This window comes from Struthio camelus, chromosome Z (assembly GCF_040807025.1).
Source record: "Struthio camelus isolate bStrCam1 chromosome Z, bStrCam1.hap1, whole genome shotgun sequence".
Classification (NCBI taxonomy): domain Eukaryota; kingdom Metazoa; phylum Chordata; class Aves; order Struthioniformes; family Struthionidae; genus Struthio; species Struthio camelus.
In genome coordinates this window covers 17,946,575-17,966,210 of record NC_090982.1, presented here as the reverse complement: position 1 = coordinate 17,966,210, position 19,636 = coordinate 17,946,575, and the positions used below count along the sequence as shown (strand labels likewise).

The 19,636-nt window shown below is 38.8% G+C and overlaps 1 protein-coding gene across 1 annotated transcript in view; it reads right to left on the bottom strand.

Annotated features, from left to right (window-relative positions):
* The window catches only part of LOC104145312 (atrial natriuretic peptide receptor 2), a 36,908-nt gene extending 20,855 nt beyond the window's left edge, over nucleotides 1–16,053 (bottom strand). The window contains exons 1-8 of the mRNA XM_009676781.2: nucleotides 15,902–16,053; nucleotides 14,768–14,864; nucleotides 11,906–12,038; nucleotides 9,213–9,336; nucleotides 6,910–7,014; nucleotides 6,188–6,290; nucleotides 4,505–4,650; nucleotides 1,922–1,994 (exon numbers count right to left, since the gene is read on the bottom strand). Of these exons, the coding sequence (XP_009675076.2) occupies nucleotides 1,922–1,994; nucleotides 4,505–4,650; nucleotides 6,188–6,290; nucleotides 6,910–7,014; nucleotides 9,213–9,336; nucleotides 11,906–12,038; nucleotides 14,768–14,864; nucleotides 15,902–15,955 (835 nt within the window). The 5' untranslated portion in view covers nucleotides 15,956–16,053. The remainder of the gene's footprint in view (nucleotides 1–1,921; nucleotides 1,995–4,504; nucleotides 4,651–6,187; nucleotides 6,291–6,909; nucleotides 7,015–9,212; nucleotides 9,337–11,905; nucleotides 12,039–14,767; nucleotides 14,865–15,901) is intronic.
* Nucleotides 16,054–19,636: the final 3,583 nt, after the last annotated feature.

Here is a 19,636-nt window from a genome sequence, read left to right as displayed (position 1 = left end):
AGAGCAAGCTCTGTGCCATATTTTAACAAGTCTATTTGGAGCTCCTAGAAAACTGTAAAGTACAGTGTCGTGGGAAGTGATTCTGACACCAGGGGGAAGTCAGAGAAGAGTAACAATGCAGTCAGATGAAAAAAGATCAGTGATCTCAACGTACATTTTTTAATATCCCTTGACCAGCTCAAGGTAACAAAATGTATTTAGAAGCAGATTTAATGAATTACTCATCATTTTACCGTCTCAAATTAAGCCCCAAACTGGACCTATTGTTTTAAGTATTGCTCAAACCTCTCAACTCTCCCTGGTATCAGTATCCAGTAAAGTGCCGCAGAGAGAGTTCAGCATCTCACGTTGAACCAGGACTGCCGTGTTCCCACACCATAGTATTATCCACGTGCAGTTAAAAATTACACTGACATTTGGAGCCTTTCTACAACATTCCACCCAAGAATATATTAGAGATCCCTGAGATAGCTCTGAGAATGAGAGTATGTCTATATTGCACAATGCACCAGAGTAAGAGTCATCTGGAAAAAATAATTGTTCACAGGAAAGGCTACATAGACTGCTTGCAGCTGCCATTTAGACAGCGGTTCATCTCAGGCTACCGGGTATCTCTGAGTAGTTCTGCCTAGAAGAGACATACGGTTTGTTGCCAAAATCGTGACTTTATCAGCCCTCATTACTTTAAGTTGCTTTTCATTATTACTCCTAGGTCTTAAACTGTATTGTCGGTTTCGAGGCTCTTCCCCAAGAAAACTGTCTTTCATCTTGGTTTTTCAAATTATTTTTTATTGTGTTATTTTTTGATGGTGCTTCTAATTTCCCTCAGTGTCTTTCTATTGTTTCTCTTACTATCAGCAGAACATTTAATTAATGTTCTGGTCTGCTATATTTAAAGACTTTTGTCCTCAAATGCTCCATTTCCATTTTCACAAAATTAGATTGAAAGTTTGTTTGGTTTACATACTCAAATTCATTTCTAAGCCAAAGTCTGTTCTTTACAGCCAAAGTTATAGTATTAAAACTGCACAGAAGTTGTTAATGCTCAAGTCTAAGACTGCAACTATCTCTACTGTGTTAACACAAGAATGTCTTGGCACTTTTACTAGTGTTGCAATGGGATTACACAGCTAAAGCAGACATGATCTTTCTAGCACTTCTTCATGGAAACAGAAAATGAGGAAGTGTACATTAGCATCCTATAGACCTCAGTCGATATCCACAGATTTATCTATTCTAGGGCCTAGGCCTTGTTTTCTTTCTGAGTGTTAAAACGTTGAATGGCAAAGTGAATGGTCCAGTCTGTAACTGTTTTAAATGCAGCAGAGTAAAAGATATAATAACATAAGAAAATAGTAAGATAATAATAGAAGATAATGACAGCAGATAATAACTGATTTTATTTCTAACATATTTAACTAGAACCAATTACGGTCATATATTATACCCAGAGAAAAAAATGAAAAAATCGCAGGCCATAATGAATTACTTTTTGTAGCAAATCCACAACAGACAGCATACATTTGAGAGAAATTAAGATCTCATCATGTCTGTATAAATTCAGGGCAACTCAGTGAGGCCAGTTATACAGAATGTTACATGCACTGAATTAATTGCAGTTTATTTTGTTCAGGTCCAGAGGTTGTCTGTGTATTGTGCGCTAGGCCTGCATATTTTTTTTTTTTGTCAAATCGCTAGAAATGGGAAGGGAACTATTTAAAATAGCTTTGAGAAATAAAGTTTCAATAAACAAAAATGCCAGCTCCCAGAGGTTGCAGTAACAATTAATTTGGATATAACTTTTGCAAACCGATTCACCTTTTGGCAGACCTTTATAACATGAAGACATACTTATGAGTGAGATTCTTTCACAAAACTGTTAATGAAACTAATAATAGTATCAAAGTGACAAAGTACTAACCTTGTTTGATGTGGGTGAAGTCTATAATCCAGCTTTCATCCCAAAGCATCTTTTGTTTCTGATACTGAAACCACTACAAAAATAAATCAAATTCATTCCTGATACAGCCCTACTGGCTTTGAAGGAATTAAAACAGAGGAGAGTTTTTCAGATGTAAAAGACCGCATCTGTCCAAAATCTGATACAATACCAAATATCTTAGAAACTATATATTCTTTATTCTAGAGTCTAATCAGATATAATATTTTGCATTGACTACAAACTCTTTCCGTTCTTGTTAGTATTTTTTATGTGGTACAATACAGCCCAGGTATTGATGAGTCTTTTGCATCACCTCGTATCATGGAAATGTCCTTTGCTGCATAACACACTCTGACCCCCAAAAAAGAAGGAGCACATGGTGTATTGATCCACAAATGAGGCAGTGCTATGTGAAATACTCTGGCGTAAAGAATATTAGATAGTGACTCTGTGAATTTTTGTAAAGAAGATATAGGTCCAATAATTGACTTAATAAACAGCTGACATACACAATAAATAGAGAATTTATGAACTCACGCTTTCAAAAGACAAGTTGCAGATTAAATTATACTGTTGTTATAACTGCAATCAACACCAAAATGTAAAACGAAAGCAGCATTTTACCATCCCTCTACCCTGTTTTATAGTCTGGCACTGAAGATGAGAAATGATGCATTCATTGAAACAGTACACCAAGATAATGCTGAAGGAACAGAGGAACATGGTGTGGAGATTGTGACAGTATTTTGGTAGAACTTTATGACTGATACAGACTTCACTGAATCAACATGAAGTCTTTACACTTCAAAGTATTTCTGAGAAAATTATTGTCTTGCAAAGCTGTGGATGAACAAAGTCGTATTAACTGGAAGTGACCGCTGGGCTTGATATAGCCACTGAGGACAGTGGAATCCTCTCCGCTACTTGAATGATTAAAGGATGCATTAGATTTGCTAGATGGTTCTTCTTACATTTTGTAAATTATAGAATTGAATAAAAAGTATCTTTCTTATATTGTGTACCCCCTTCTACAGAAAAATATTAGGAGTAATAGTTTAAGTTTTGTTACAAGACCTTTAGATAAATCTGTGCAAGTCACAGATATTCCATTTACTTTTTGTGAAATGCCAACTGTTGTCTGCTGAAATGATATACTACTAAAGTTTGTCTGAACTTGTCATCTGTTTAATTTCATTTTTCTGTCAGATCATATGATTTAACAGGATAGTTATTATAAGCACATTACTACAACAATGCTGTGGCTTGTAAATGCTGAAATGAGAAACAGAGACACAGGGAGGTTAAGGCCTAGTTTTCAAAAGTGCTTCACTTCTAATTTTGAAAGCCGCGCAGAGAGGCATAGAACGGAGTCAAAAAATCAAGCTGTGGCTGCCTACTGCCCTTGTAACACCCTATTTGTTGGGCTGCCAGCCTTCTCCTGCCCATTCCCTTTCAGCTCACTTGAGTGCTTTAGTTGGTCTCCACAAATGCAGAGCGAGACAGAAAACGAAGTAATCTTTGAGGTAACAAGAGCCCATCAGTTTGCAGGATTTATAGGCCAAACCCCAAATAGCCCATCTATTGCGTAGATAGTCAAGATGGTGACTCTGCATCTGCAAATATTCACCTGCCTACTGCCTGCCAAGACATTCAGAAATGTATTTTTTCCAGGATGCAGACACATCAGGAATACAGATCCTGTTTCCCAGAAGCTGTAAAGTAATAAGCCATAATAATATGCTGCCCTATGTTTATATAAACATTTCCATTCCAAGGGATCCAAAACTACTTCTCTTATAGTTACATGTTCCTATCTGCTCATGTCCCTTTTTGTTTTTCCTTCAGCATTCTATTGTAATAATTGATAACTATTACAGCACAACTGAGCATTTTTAATGGAACAAAACTGTGCTCTGCCCTTGCTTATACTAAGAAAACGAGTATATAAAAACGGTAACAAGAATATCTTAGCATTATTATCCTTCAACGTTCAGCTATCAACGTGTTAAAAATATCTCAAGTTGAATATTTTTCATTAGAAATTGTATTTGAACTATTAGATTTAATAGCCTCTGGTAGACTTATTTGCTTTATGAAGTTGCCTAATTCCTTTTTGAATTCATGTATACTTCCGTATTCTGCATACTCCATAGCATTTTGGAGCAGTTAGTTTCGCAGATCACTTTTGCTTTGAAGGAGAAACACTCTTCTTTCTTTTAAAGTTTCTGCTTGATAACTTTACTGGGTACTGCTTCTCAGATTGTGAACAATGTTAATAACTACCTTTTCTTTATCATTACATATCCGTCTGTTATATTCCGCTTAATTTTCTCTCTTCCAGGATGAAAATTCCCAGTCCTGTTAGTCTTTCCTCATAAAGAAACCAAAAGAAAGTTTTTTTTATCTCCCTTCTACTTCCTTCTGTAGCACACAAGTTTCTGGATATGGATGATTTATCCATACTTTACTGACTTTTACTGATCCTTTACTTAGAGTGAGCCTCAGTCTTCATGATCAAACAATGGAAGAGAAAGGAAGTAAGAGGAGAGAAAGGAGACTCACCAAGATAGTCAGTATGAAGCCAGCGCAGACTAAACATATCGGTAAGGCAATTGCTATCCTAGCATCAGCAGACAGTGGACATTCCCCACAATCAGCTGGGCAGGTAGAGCAGCCTTCTTCTCCCTCACAGAAGCCATCTCCACAGACTGATTAGAAAAGGAAACACTTATTTTAAGATAACTTCCTCCACCCACAAGGCTGAGTTCGTACACAAACACATAATTTTTGAGCTGCGGACATCTCAGCGTGCCAGAAAGAATAACTTTCGCAGAATCCAGAGACAGTACCCCAGACTCTGGAAGAATTATGTGGACTTTCAAAGTGATGCAAGATCTCTTCAGTCAGACAAAACTGCTTAGGACACGAGAAGCTTTGACATGTTCTGTGTATATTATCGCTAATTATGACTCTCTTTTCCATTATCCGTCTGGCGTTCTGAGACTCAGAGTTCCTTAATGCAAAGATTCTATTTTATTCTGTGTACTCAGTCTAGCCCTTGGGAGCCCTAGAAGTAGGTAGCTCTTCCTCAGCAGCAGCAGCAGCAGCAGCAGCAGACTCTGGGTACTGTGAATGACTTCCTGCAGAATGAATCCTTACAACCCATCCCTCAAGGATTCTTTTTTTTCCCCTCCAAGGTCTCATGAAAATTATCAACTACATCAAAGGCCAAAACTCCGTCTCCCATGCCTTGAATGGTGTGTCAGTTTTACTCCTACACCTAAACTGCTAGCATTCTGTGCTTCAGCCTCCTGAGAAAAGCTGAAGGGATTGTTCTGTCACTACGTATTTTTGAAAAAAAAGACTCAGCAAAGCAAAATCCACCGCGCAGTAATAATTCTTTCTGGTTCTTTTGATTTCATTATAATACCAGGATTCTCTGCCTCAGGATTAGAGCTGCAAAACCTTTTTTTTAGTAAACTGTAAGTTTGCTGGAAAACTTAGCTGCAACTATCTTGAATTTAAAAGCAAATTCACCCAGAATTTGTTAAATACTTTCATTCACTTTGGGGTTGCTTTGCTTGTTTGTTTTTTTCATAGCACTGGGAAATACATTTACAAACAGCCAGAAGAGCAGATAATGAGAGTACTGTGATGACATTCCTATTTTACTGAACATTTTTCTTCATGTGTTTCATTTGTTAAAATCCACTTTTTTTAGTTTTACATTGATAAGAGAATTGCTACTGTTTCCACTTACCTGTACACAGCTTTACTAAAGTGAACAAAACACTGATGGCTTTGGGAATTCCTGGAATTTAATGTGAACAAGAGCACCAAGCTGGATTTCTCTCTTACTAGCACATTTGAGGCCAGTCTGCTCCCTCTCAGATGAAGAAAGTCCGTATCACCAAAAAATACCAGCTGGAAGAATATTTCCAAATCCCCATCACAACTGAATGAGCCTTGTAGTGCCTGAAGCTGTTGGCTGTGGTATTTGAATTTACCCATTCAACAAGAGTGCCTCTTACTGTTCTGTATTCATATACAGGTAAGGAGAAGCTCATTTTTTCAGATGACCAGAGATGACAGGAAAGAAGAATTTTAGAAAGAGCTCTGTTATACATTTAACTGTAAAGGGGGTAAAAGTCACATTTCCTCTTGCTATCCAGGCATGATATTGATAAAAGAATTTAATTTTGCAGTCAGTAAGCGATATCCTCACATCTTCACTTTATATCATACCTACTGCAGGGAGTACTGTGGTTTTTGCTTCCTGAGCAACTTGCATTTTCCCAACTCTGATGTGCGCAATGAGAGAAGTCACACCCGCATGAACTAAAACAACCTGCCAAACAAGCAAACAAAGCAGAAAGTATCACAACTTCGCATGCATACACTATGACCTTACAACACCAGTCATCCAGTTGTGGTGTCTTCCAACAGAATGACTGCCTTTTTTCCAGAAATAGGAACTGCAGGAAGCTTGCTTGGGGAGACAAACAGGAGCAGGAGAGATGAGTCTTGCAGTAAGGGCAAGACTCTCACTTTCCTTTCATCAGGCAGGGCTACCAGCCCATGCATCCTGTCACCTTTGCTTCCTTGTTACCTCCGCTTGGTCGAGAACCCCTAATCATCAAGTTAACCTGTGCTATAGTGCAGACAGTAGTGCAAGATATCAGTAGTGTATGTTTTAAATGGACACATTTGGCTATTTGCTTCCTTCCTACCCCCATTCTTTCTACTAACTGCCTTTGGACTGGGTAATGTGAAAAGCAATTGCTTCCAAGTAAAGACAATTGGGAATTGGTAATAGTCAGCCATCTGCATCACTTACACATATGTGACGCTGATACAAATAAATGAGGAGCGGATCATGCTCATGGCCTGTATGAAAATACTAGGAGGTAAGATCTGAAAAAAAGAAAACTTAGTCTGAAGCTCTGCATGCAATAACTGTACCTTACCTTGGCAGTCCAGTTTCTTTGACTCATTTTACCAGCTGTAGACAAAGTATGGGTAAATATCTGGCCATCATCTGGAATCCATGGACCACATATTCCTCCTTTACCCTTTATGAGACAGATTGGTTGTGTTAGTAAACAATGACACAATGAAAATCCTAGCTCCTCCTTTTCTACCTTGTTAATATTACTTGTGTTCTGTAACAGCAAACGAAATTATATCTTATAACCAATTCTATTAAAATGCTGAAGCACAAACAATACTGCTCTGTGATAAAATAAAAGATAGTAAAAAAGGAGCAATTGCACTCACGCTGAATTCAAAATCTCACAAATCTAATTATTATTTAAAGTACATGAGCCAAAATCTGGTCCCAAATTTTATCCAGAGCAATTCTATGATGATAATACACTTATTCAGGATTTGCTGTATAGTAACCAGACATTGAATTATATCTCACATTTTGTATTTTTCTAAATGGGTTTTATTGCAGCTTGATTTCTGATACGGCAGCTTTTTTTTTTTTTTTAAACAAGTAAGCAAGGCACCTCTTTTCTGTCGATGCCTGTTTGCAGAGTATTTCTCACTAAAGCTGCTAAGATGTAAACTTCTCAGCAACTGCAGCCACAGAGGATTATTAAGGCTATATGAGGATCTGACATTGCTTTGTTTGTTTGAAAAGATTAAGTTTGTCTCCTAACTTCAGATATTTCTTCAAGCGTTTCTCTCCATGCACTGTAGGACACAGACCAAAATAAAAGAAATTGAGTTCATGCTAGACAAAGTAAAATGCTTCAGAACTGATGCCACTGTATAAAAAAACAAAAATGAAAAACCAAAAACCAAAAAGCCAGCGTAAGGGGAAAAGCTTACTTTGGAATGCATGTTCAGGTAATGCAATGACACTTCTCTGGTTTTCTTGCTGTATGGCAGCCGACTTGTATAGACCAATCTCTCGTAAGCTGGAGTCGAAATATTTGAAGTTGAAGCTGGACAACGAAGCCCTCCAGAGAAGGACCTCTGGGTCCTGGTGGACCACAAGTTGACCATGAGGAAGCAATTTGCCCCAAGAAGGTCAATGGGATCCTGGGCTGCATTAGGCAGAGCATTGCCAGCAGGTCGAGGGAGGTGATCCTGCCCCTCTGCTCAGCCCTGCTGAGGCCTCATCCGGAGTGCTGTGTCCAGTTCTGGGCTCCCCAATACAAGAGACATGGAGCTCCTGTAGCGAGTCCAGTGGAGGGTCACTAAGATGATGAATGGACTGGAGTGTCTCTCACATGAGAAGAGGCTGAGAGAGCTGGGAAGCTTCTGAGAAGCTGGGAAGGCTGAGAGCTTCATCCTGGAGAAGAGAAGACTGAGGGAGGATGTGATCAATATTTATAAGTATCTGAAGAGAGAGTGCCAAGAGGATGGGGCCAAGCTCTTCTCAGTGGTGCCCAGTGATAGGACGAGAGGCAACAGGCACAAACCGAAACACAGGAAGGTCCATCTGAACATAGGGATTACTTCTTTCCTGCGAGGGTGACTGAGTGCTGGAGCAGGTTGCCCAGAGAGGTTGTGGAGTCTCCGTCCTCTGAGATATTCGAAAGCCATCTGGACAGGGTCCCTGGCAGCCTGCTCTAGATGTCACTGCTTGAGCGGGGGGTTTGGACTAGATGATTTTTAAAGGTCTCTTCTAACCTCAGCTGCTCTGCTCTGTTCTGTTCAGTTCAACGCATGTTGGCTACATCCTTGCGCTTTTCCCACACCTTGATTCCAAGCAGAACTGATTGGGGAAGTAAGAAATAGTGGAAAGTTCACCATAATGGTGGGATACTTAAGTTCTCTCCTATGGTTTTAGCCAAAAGCTTTGATTTGAAGTTTTCAGTAGATATTCCTCTTTTAAATCAAATTCCTGGGATCAGCCAAGGCCCAGAGAGTCCGTAAGAAAGGATCTCCCTTGGGAAGGGAAAGTTAAGAAGCAAGATAGAGCTCCTGTTCAGACTTTGAGTTTTCACACAGAAGGATGTAGCTATATAAAGGTAAGCTGTATTTGAGGCAAGTAATCTCAAAGAGACGAAATATGTCATGCATAATGAGAGAGTTTAAATACCACCTTGTCCAAAAATCCAGCCATTTGCTTTGCAGACTCAACTTCCTGTCCAAAACTTTCCAAAACTGGCAGATAGCCTAACAGTATTTTTAGTGAACTATAGATCTGACTGAACTGTAATTGCAGAAAGACTTCATAAAGTTGAACTTGGTTATTGCAATAGCTCATCCAGTAGCAAGAAAAAAACACACAAACTCACACTCTCATACTAACCATGAAGGCCAAAGGACAGGAGTGAATGTTGGCATGATGGACACAGCAGTTCTCCCCATTTGCTTCTTTCCAGTTATCAGGGCACTCCTGCTCCTCGCAGAAGTCCTTTGCAGCAGTAGCATTGCTAGCCAAGCGGCAGAGAGGGAAAGGAGAGAAAGAGAAAAACTTTTAAATTCATTCTTCTTTCCTCAAAATTTTAACAAGCATAGGAGAGCCTGTTCTTTATCCTGCACAGAAAAATTTGCAATACAGACACACGCAGCAAGAGAAACACTGTTAAAGCACTTCTTTTTCTTTTGTTTTACTTTTGGTTAAAGATGTCCTAGAGCAGTGAATGCTGCTGTCAACCGGACCACCATCTGCTGCTATGCAGTAGGGAGTTTTGGCAGATACTGTGCCCCAAGCAGCTGCCAACCTCCACTTATCTCTCCATCCTGACAGCACCACCAGATGGGGCAACTTGGCAGTGCTACATCTGGCACAGAAGCACATACCATTACTGTACTTCCACTATCAGAAGTATGTGTCCCTGGCTACTTTCACTCTCAATGTTTTCAACTGTATACATTCAACAATGCATGTGACTCGCACATCCTGCTCAGCTTCAGTCTTTGCTCCACAGTCCAAACAGCCAAGGATAACGAATGTTTTGGACGATAACATCAGATATGATTGCCCAATCAAAAATATTTAAAGCAAAAATTGGACTTTGCGAAACAGACTGCTCTGCAAAAAGAGGTCAGGCTTGTAAAGATTCACCACAGAAAGATGAATACATCCAGATGGAAATGTATGTTAGGGTCAAAACAGTTTTCCCTACTCGTTTGCTCAGTTTAACTTTCAGTTGAACAATTATTTCTTTGAGTTTGCTGTCACCCTGATGAGACAGAGTTGAAGCAGCTGAAATCATTTTCTCCAAACATGGTTTACTCTCTGGGTATTGCCAGGCTTAGGCACTGGGTTTGGGTTTGGTTTGAATGTTACGAACTTGCGTATTTGTATATACCTCTGTATTCAAAGCAATGCCAGAACACCAGGATGTTTTTTTTTTTGTTCTGCTTTTACTGCAAGAAGTACAAACTAGCTAGTAATTAATAAATTTAGGAAAGAGGACTACTTTGTAGCATATAAACACAAGCACAGGGGATCAGGTTGACACAGATCATATTTAAGGCCAGATTTACAAAAGCACAGACATGCTTGATAACTCAGACAGGCAAATTTGTAAATCCTCAGATATCTAAGCAGCTTAGATATTAATATCTATCGGCCTCTGAACTGAAATTGAGAGTTCAAAAGAAAATGTTTAGAAAGTTGGTGCCTAATCCATTAGGCATGTCTCTTCATGGTCGCTTTTTAAAATTTACCCTGCATTCTGAAGCTTTCATTCACTTAAACGTCTTCATCAGGGACTCGTTCAATTCTGCTGGACCCAACGGGGTAACTTGCCAACTACAGCTACATTTGGCTCAGCCACTGTAAGCTTGAAAGCCAGCCATATACTCTTGTACTTAAAATAAGGTGCAACTTTGATCCCTCTGAAAAACTGCAACGCTGATACCTCTCTTTTTAATATTTGTCCTCTCTCTCTGTGTGCAAGAAGCGTATAAGTAAGTATACAAAGACCAGAATTTTCTAAAGTTCCTTATTGACTTAAGGGAGTTCATTTCCTTGAAAAGATAAGAGCAACAGATTCATTTGCAGGCAGTGAGAAAAAATTACAGCCAAGTTCTTGGACCTAGCACTATTGAGAAAATTTGGAGAATGTGAAAAACAAATTTTACAAAACAGTGTAACCATAGTACTCAGACGATCAAAATATGACACTGACTTTTTGCCACTACAAACAGATTTGTAAATCATCTTTCAATATTCCAGAATGGAAAACAGCTTTTACAATCTGAACTTTGCAAAGTGAATACTGAGGCTGGCAGAGGACATTTTTCTATGAAATGTGAGTTTTACGTAAACATCTTTTTACATGAACCAAATACAGCATAGGAAATGGGGAAATAAGGCTACAGCCTCAATGCTAGACATAGCTTTATGTGCATGGAGTGCTGCTCTATACAGACCGCAGTGTAAGATCAAGGAGCATTAGCTTTTCAGGGGTTTGGAGTTGTACGCACAAACATTCTTTACTTAACCTTTATTGTCTACATTTGCTAGCACAGTCTCTGAGTTGATATATATACTTTTGGTCTGATTTCAATCCCACATATCAAAAGAATTTCATCATAGAATTCAGTGGATTAAGGTTTTGATTCCGCCTCTTTTTTTGGTATTCATGTTGTGCACTTCAAATACACTTATCATTAAAAAGGGTATAGGGCACCCTTATTTTGGTGGGATCCACAGTGCAAGTTGTAAATTCCTTGGGGAAGAGAAAGCAAAAAGCAATGTTCAGAGCAGCACCAAGACAGTAATATAAATACAGGATGCCGTTCACTGTCCTTGAACATGCGGGAGAACATGCCATGATAGTAGCTGTGAGGGAAAAAAAAAAAAACATTGCAAAGGGAGAAATACCATGGAAAACAGAACGAGAAGAGACCTCGAGAGATGCAAGGAATTTGCAAGGAATTAGCGAGGAGCCCCAGGTTGTGTGTTCCAGTTATGTTACAGAAAATATCTGTATGTACAGAGTTCCCATTGACCCATGACCATGAAAACACTTTTATAGGAGGTAATACCTGTGAGAAAGTATTCCATTTTGCACCGCATATTGGTAAAAGCTGTCAGGAGCAAAGACTGCGTAGGTCACATTGAAGAACTCCCCACTCACAGCCTTTTCTGGAGGCCTTTGGATCCATGCCATTTCCAGGCCTAGGAACAACACAATTATGAACCAAACATATTTGACATCATTTTCCGCTTTACAGATGCATACAGCTGGAGAACTTCCTCTGCAGTAGGGAATTAAGTGAAAGGAAAATGTGATTATCAATTATTGTTCCTATTGCTTTTTCTGAGTCAAAAACAACCACTCATTTTGGTGGCAATATAGATAAACAAAAATGTCCATTACTAGAACAGTTCTGACGTTTACTTAGAGAAAATCAAGCAATTGGAGAATTACAATCAAGAACCAAGTCATCTTATTTGTAGTAACTTTACTCCTGCTGTAAATCAGTGCTGCTTGTGCAGATATACCTGCTTTCTTTCCAGATCAGGCAATAAACATTGCTCTTCATTTTTGGCTGCTTTCTCTGAGAGTGGAGCATACCTCATTACGGAAGAAGAAGAGACAACAGCAGCACACATGGAATCCAGTCCAAACCCATAATCTCATGAGAAGGCCTTATTAAGAAAGGACTCTCATTTTTCAAAATTGTATCACAGCTAGAACAGAGGACAGTGTGAGGACTGCTGCTCAAACATCTGTAATTTTCCATTTCCACTCTCTTACTGGGACAAATAATTTGTTCAAATCATCTCATTTTGTCCCTAGGCCACCATATTACATTCCCCAACCCTGTGAAGAAAGTATGTTTTTTAGAGGTGGGAAGAAGTTTTCAATCCATGTTCTCAAAAGACATCATCAAAATCCTTTCACTCAGTTCATATACCTCTTTCCATACTGCTGGATGCAGGTTTTATCCCTGTCATGTCAAACCATTTACATCATGCAGATAGATGTCGGGCTCTCAGTTTGTGAGGAAATTTTAAATCCCTTCTTCTGTAGAGGATAGGTAAATCTGCCCTTCAAGAAATTTAGCTTTTTTTTGGGGGGGGGGCCAGTTATAAACTCTTTTATTACTCTGACTTTGTTTGTATTAGGATATGCTTCACTTGTAGTGTTAGTGAAATAAGTTGTTATTTTTTCACTCAAATATAATTCCCTTTCAGATATCAAGGAACCAATTGTAAAGTAACCTGTAGATTTCACAGCTCTCTTCAAAAATAAACAATGACTGTAAATGCCGATACTCTGAGAGACACTGAAACACAGATTTACACAGAATTCTAGCATGATTTTCACTAAAAGGTAAGAGAGGGCTGAGCTTCAGACAATGTGAGAGAATGAAGGTATAAGGCCAGCATAAATTTCAGATGAATTACTTTCTAGAATAACATTTCTTTTCTCTAAAGTTCTCACAAAAATAAGCAAATCCCTTCTTTCGATGCTAGATATTCACACATGTAAATACTTTGAAGATCTTGGGTTGCAAGTTAAATCCACGACAGCATCGGCCTCATGCGTTGCTTTTAACTATGCACAGAAGCTAGCAAGGAATTATCACAAAGGCAGGCAGGATAAAGCCTGGAATTCATTATAAAATTGATTGCAAAGGGCATATGTTAATTAAGCAACCTACTCATACTGTTTTCCTTTGTACTCAGTTCATACATTGATTTATTAGCAAGAATAGCTTTAAACAAGTTGTCTGTTTGATAAATGATCATTTTAATGTTAAAGCAATAGTAAATTCACATGGGGATAAAAGACTTAGCTGATAATCGTCTAGATGGTCTTTGAACTTCACTCTTCAATCTAAACTTTCAAGAGACTGTTTAACTATTGTATTGAGCTCAGAGCATGACACAGCAGTATTTTTCCCAGAGTATTTTATCAATATAAGAGTTTCTCAGGTGTTCTTGTTTTTCCTCTAAGCCATACTGGAAAATTTTGTGTCTAGCTTGATCTTTTCCAACATACACAAAATTGTTCATATAAACCAGTTATTAAGCCCTTTACTCCCGGTAACAGAGTGGCAGAATAACAGAACAGTTGAAGTTGGAAGGCACCTCCGGATATTTTGCTAGTCCACAGCCTTGCTCAAAGCAGGGTGATATAGAGCAGGTTGCTTGGGTTTTAAATATCTTCAGAGGTGGAGAATCCACATGCTGTTCAAGTGTTCAATTGCTCTTACAGTAGAGAAGGTTCTTATGTTTAAATGGAATTTCTGGTATTTCAATTACCCCTTAATTATTTTTCAATCTCAAACCATGAATTTTCAATATCAAAAGATTTCTTCCATCCTGACTCCGTAAATTCATTTCTGAAACTGAGTAGATTAAGCAGTTAAAGATCTAAGATGCTTTTAAATACTTGCAGAACATAATTTTGATCAAGGGGGAGAAGCATGAAGAGTAGATATGGTAATTTTACTTAGTGGCTGGAGGGTTTAAACCTAGTCCACTTTTGAACTGACACCGAAAAATTTCAGTAATGACTCCACAGACTTTACTGCAATGCAGAACTGCCTGTCTGCTGTACTTGGGTTAAGCTGCTTTTGGTTTTCTAATGAGAAATAAAATGTCCAAGGCGAACACAATGATTTAAATTTCTTGTGGGGGAAGGGACTCAGTTGTTGCTACTGCTGCTCCTTTGGAACCAATAAATACTTGATAAGCAGTTACTCTGGAGTATCTTTTGGCTATTTCCTTTCACTTATTCCTCTAGAAGAGAGGTTGTCCCTGACTCAAATGCCTTCTGTCACACACAACATTTGCCATGAGTTAAGTATTAGCTTGAGTTTTTCAGTCTCAGGTTCTCAGCCACTCCCCAAGCTTAAGATGTTCTTCCCTGAGCAACTTTAGGACTCACTCACCTCCACAGTCCAGCATGTTATACTCGTCTGGTTTTTCCAGGGGCCAACAGTCATAGCCTTTGTTGTCCAAATCATGCCAGCCCTCCACTAATATCACCTGCCAGAAAAAAGACATACAAATAAGACCGTAAAATACAGTACGGGGACAGAGGAAGGATAAGTTCCATCCATAAAGTTGGTAGTTCTTTTTGAAAACATGAATCAAACATGGAAGCAGAACCTGGCTTATTTTTCCCTGTCTCCTCAGTCTTCCAGAGCAAAAACCGGCAGCTTCCTAGCGGTGTACAAACTGGGTCAGTAGATTATTTTGGTCTATCCAGAAATAGGTCATGAAACAGTGAGGGGACTCAGCTAATCCTTCTCCTGCAGATAGGTCCCTCTACAGAGAGCAGAGGATTCTAGGTTTGTCTACAGAGAGACATTTGATTTAAGCAGCTTGTAAGCGTGCTTTTAAAATGTCCATCCCGCTCATCTTCTTTTAGTTGTTTACACCTGAATTCATTTAAAGAGCTGCTTTTTATTATCATTTTGATAACACAATATAGCTGCTAATCATGTAAAAGTTACAAGATGATCGATAATTTATATATCTTATTAAGATTACATATGCCTATTAGAGGAAGAATATAGCCTCATAATAACATACAGATCGAGCTGCAACAGTGGCATAATACATATCACACCTGCATATATTATACATTATACATTACTTCATACACATACATCTGTAAATCATATAATAAAATATATGTCCTATGATATATATATGCATATAAACAGAATATATATGCCATGTGTATGTATAGAAACAGAACAGAATATTTTACGGTAACTCATTCCGGGCTTATTGCACAATTAGTAAAAGAGAATAGGTTCTATTAATATAATCTGACATTATTTTCCTATATATTATTGGAGAATAATCATCTAATAGGTTATGCAGTTACTTATTCCTGTTTTCACGGAATAAGTTAGAATTACAGAATTGATTTTTCCAGTGTATTCTCGTTTTACTCTTATTCTCTATATCAGTAAAATAAATTATATTCGGAACACTCAGCCATGCACAATTCTTTAGGCGTGCATAGTCCACAGGAAAATGTTCTGGTAAGAGAAGCTATGTAGTTTACCTACCAAAAAACTGAGGAAGCTTCGGAGCCTAAGGGTCGGTGTTTTGACAGGTCTCATGCTCCCTAACACGCATCAAGAGCAGCAAGTGTCAGAGCTGCTTCTGATGTTGCTGTTGCGACCGAATTAGGTGCCCCTTCCTAAGAAAGGGGGTTGCTAGGCAAGCTGATCCTCGCAACTCCGTCTGCTGCAGCTGTTTCGCCTCCTCCTTCCCTCTTCTCCTGTTCTGCAGCCTCCTCCCTGCGCAGGGTGGAAATCCCCCCCTGCACCTCTGAAGAAAATCTCTGAAAAAGCAGCAGTTGTCTCAGGGGCAGCCCCACTCTGAGACTGCTAAAGGAAGAGTGTGTGACCCTGTCAGCTTGAAGCTGGAAGAGCAACGGGAGGATTTTATTTCACTGCCCTGTTGCTTCGGACCCTGAGGCAACGTCTGATGCCTGCAGGGAAATTGCCTAAGATTGCTGATGAATCAGTGCTGTGGAAACAAGCGTGGAAACATAGCTGGGCCTGGGGCAGCAGAGATTTGTAGCTCCAGGGCAAGAAAAGGCTACCTATGTAAGACAAACCATAAAACCAGAGGTTGGACTAGGTGACCTTCTGAGGTCCCTCCAACCTGAATTATCTTATGATCTTACAACTTTCAGTTTCCGGATGTGTATGAGGGCTGGCATCGGAGAAGCACCCTGCTACATACACTGGAGAAATGGACCTGTGCCCAGGTGTGCTGGCACACTAAAGACGAGAAGGTGTCTAGGACTATTTCTGTTTTCTGAAGCTGCCATCAGTGTGCAACTTTGGCTGTGACTGAGCTGCGCTGAATTCAGAGTTCTGGTGCTCAGCCCAAATTCGCGTTAGGAAAGCTTGTCAGAATGCTTGGGCTGCACTATTTATTCCATCAAAAGCACATGAAAAAGCTACTTGATGCCATATGTTCCCAGTTCATCTGGAAAGTAGTTGTAGGTCAATTAAAAAAACCTGTTGGGATTCACTCATAAAAGAGTAACGTGTATAAAAAGATTTCAGGTCGGAATTGTATGTTTGTAGTGAAATCTTAAACTCCGTTTGCATTGTCTCCCTGTGTTTCACTATGAACATTTCACCTAAATGACAGATTTTAATATACTGAAGCCTTTAGAGTAGTTCAGCTTCACTAAATGGAAGAAAGAGAAAAAATGCCATGTGCAACTTTTTTGGCCTTATGTATTAACATCTGGAGAGGTTTTAGTGGTGTTTTGTTTTAGGATATCTTGTGCTAAATGAAGAATTTGCTGGCAGGAAAGCTAACGATTACGACTTGTTACAACTACAGCAGCCAGCAGATTACTAGCCTGATCCTATTTTCTTTAACAGGACTGTCAAATACTCTCATGACATTGATACAGTGATATAAGGACTGTAAAGATCATATATTACCTTTACAGCTACTTGTCTGTCACCAAGTTCAGGTTTCCTGGAGGGTGGCCATCCACAAGAACCTCGTCTGGGAATTGTGAAATAAAGATGGATGGACTGGAATGAGTCATGTTCATTCGATTTAACGAAAACATTTTGATTTATCCTAGCTATTTGGGAAGGACATTGCCACCTCAGTATTTAAGCCCTCAAAATATTAAACGGCTATTTTGCATTTAAGTACATGCATTATGGTAAAAGGAAAAGAGTGAGAGCTTTGAGAGTAACAATTACACTCCTCAGCTAGCTGAAGGAAACCAGAAATAGACGTGAATAAAATGAGATGGTCATCTCAAATTAAAAAAAAAAAATTCCCTGTTCATTTGCTCCTTTTCCTGTTTCCCAATTATCTGTAGTCAGATAGATTTGCATTAATTTGTTTACATTGTATCTTACTCCAAATTAATTTATTAGCTTTGTCAGAATCAGTGTACTATAGATTAACTGTGTTTGGCATATTTGTCGATTTGTTCAATGTAATAACGCAGTTTCTAGGCTTTCTCTCTTAAAAGGACCTCTGCATCTAAAAAAAGAGGTAAATTCTACTGATTTAAATGAAGCATATCAACTAATTTTATGTTCACAAATTTATTTCTGTTGGCTGTGTTGCAGAATGTTTGCTAAGTATTATTATTATTTGTTAATTGCCTACAGTGCTCAGATGGTCAGTTAAGCTACGTGGTTTCCATTTCATTCCTTAATTCAACAGTAACTTTTAGGATTAATGGAGTGAAAATAAAGAGATTTAAAAGTTTTATGAGCAATATCACTGTCAATACTGGTAAAGACATATATTTACATTAATTTTTGAAAGGTGGATTAGAATAATTTTATCACAATAACTAAAATATATATATACAATATCTGCAGAAAATAATAAAAATGGCTAAATTATTGCTGAAGGAAATTTGTTAATTATATGCTTTTAAATATTTTAGAAAAGTAAATTCCAGCAATGTACCCAAACAAAAATTCCTGTGATGAATCCTTTAAATATCTTCAAAGATATTTATTTATTCTAGAATTCAAACTTTTCAGATGGTTCTTGTTTTCCTAACAAATTGAAATTAAAATAGAGATGTTTAAACTATTCCATTTTAATCAGATTAAATGTTCTAGCAAGACACTTATTTTCAGTCAAAATCCATCTTAGAAGATCACAAGAGGGCATTTGAAATTTCAGAAAAATAGAAATCTGAAGGCACCTTTTGTTAGAACTATATTTTAATTTGTAAAATCAGCATTTAAAACATAAGTTTTTGAAATATAAAACTCCGCTATGTAGATTGTGCTCTTTTTAGCTAGGTGTGTCAGATCCTGTTATGTACACAGGGAAAGATAGATTTAGAAATTGGGAAAAACATTATCAATATTTTTATAGACTACAGGAATGTATTTTTAAATGAACCTAGAGGAACAGTTGAGGGAGGGAAAAATATGAAAAACTAGGAAAGTGTCAAATAAAAGTTGACGGATAGGGTTAGTGAAAAGGGCAGCATAAACATTTGGGCATCTGAATAAGAGGCCTTTTTATGTGAATAGCTCTTTTAAAACTTATATGTTGCATCCATGGATTCACGCACAGGGATTTCACAGTTGTAGAGCTAGCAAATCCCAGGCAGAGGCTTGTGATACTCACGGTGTTTGGAGACACGGTAAACACGGACGTCCGCGGCGCACTGACACTTCCCTCTAGCGCTGCCAGAGCAGAGCGCCGGGGCACGCGCTCCCCTCCGCGCGCAGCTTGCTTTAAGTATAGCTCCCTCTTGATGCAAAAGCTGCCACAAATGGGACAGTTGCAGTGACACCTGCCTACGGGCAGCGAAGCAGACGGCTTGCTTTACCCCAGGCTCTCATTTGGCAATTTGGAGAAACAGCAGTCAGGAGCTCTCTAGCCGCCTAGCGAAGCAGAGTGATGCCTTTGCCCTTTAGAAAAGCAGAGCGATTCAACCCACAAGAAATTCCCAGGGCCCTGACGTATGTCCACGTTACCTCAGCACAACAAGTCACCACGTGCCGCTGGGTTGTGGTAACCATCTTTCCGCACATTAAAGAAAATGCTCTGCAATTCTACTTAATGCCACCCACAAAGAGTGCTGATCTTTTGTCCAATTCCACAAGCCCTTTAAGGCGGCATAAACCAGGTCGCAAAAGAGGCCTTCCAGCACGAGCTTCTTGTTCCCACACCTGCGCTCTCCCTATAGGGCTGGCTATAAGATTAAAAGGACAATTGCATCAAAAGTCTGATCTGGTTACAACTAATCCTTATCTTTTTTTTTTTTTCCTGGTGGG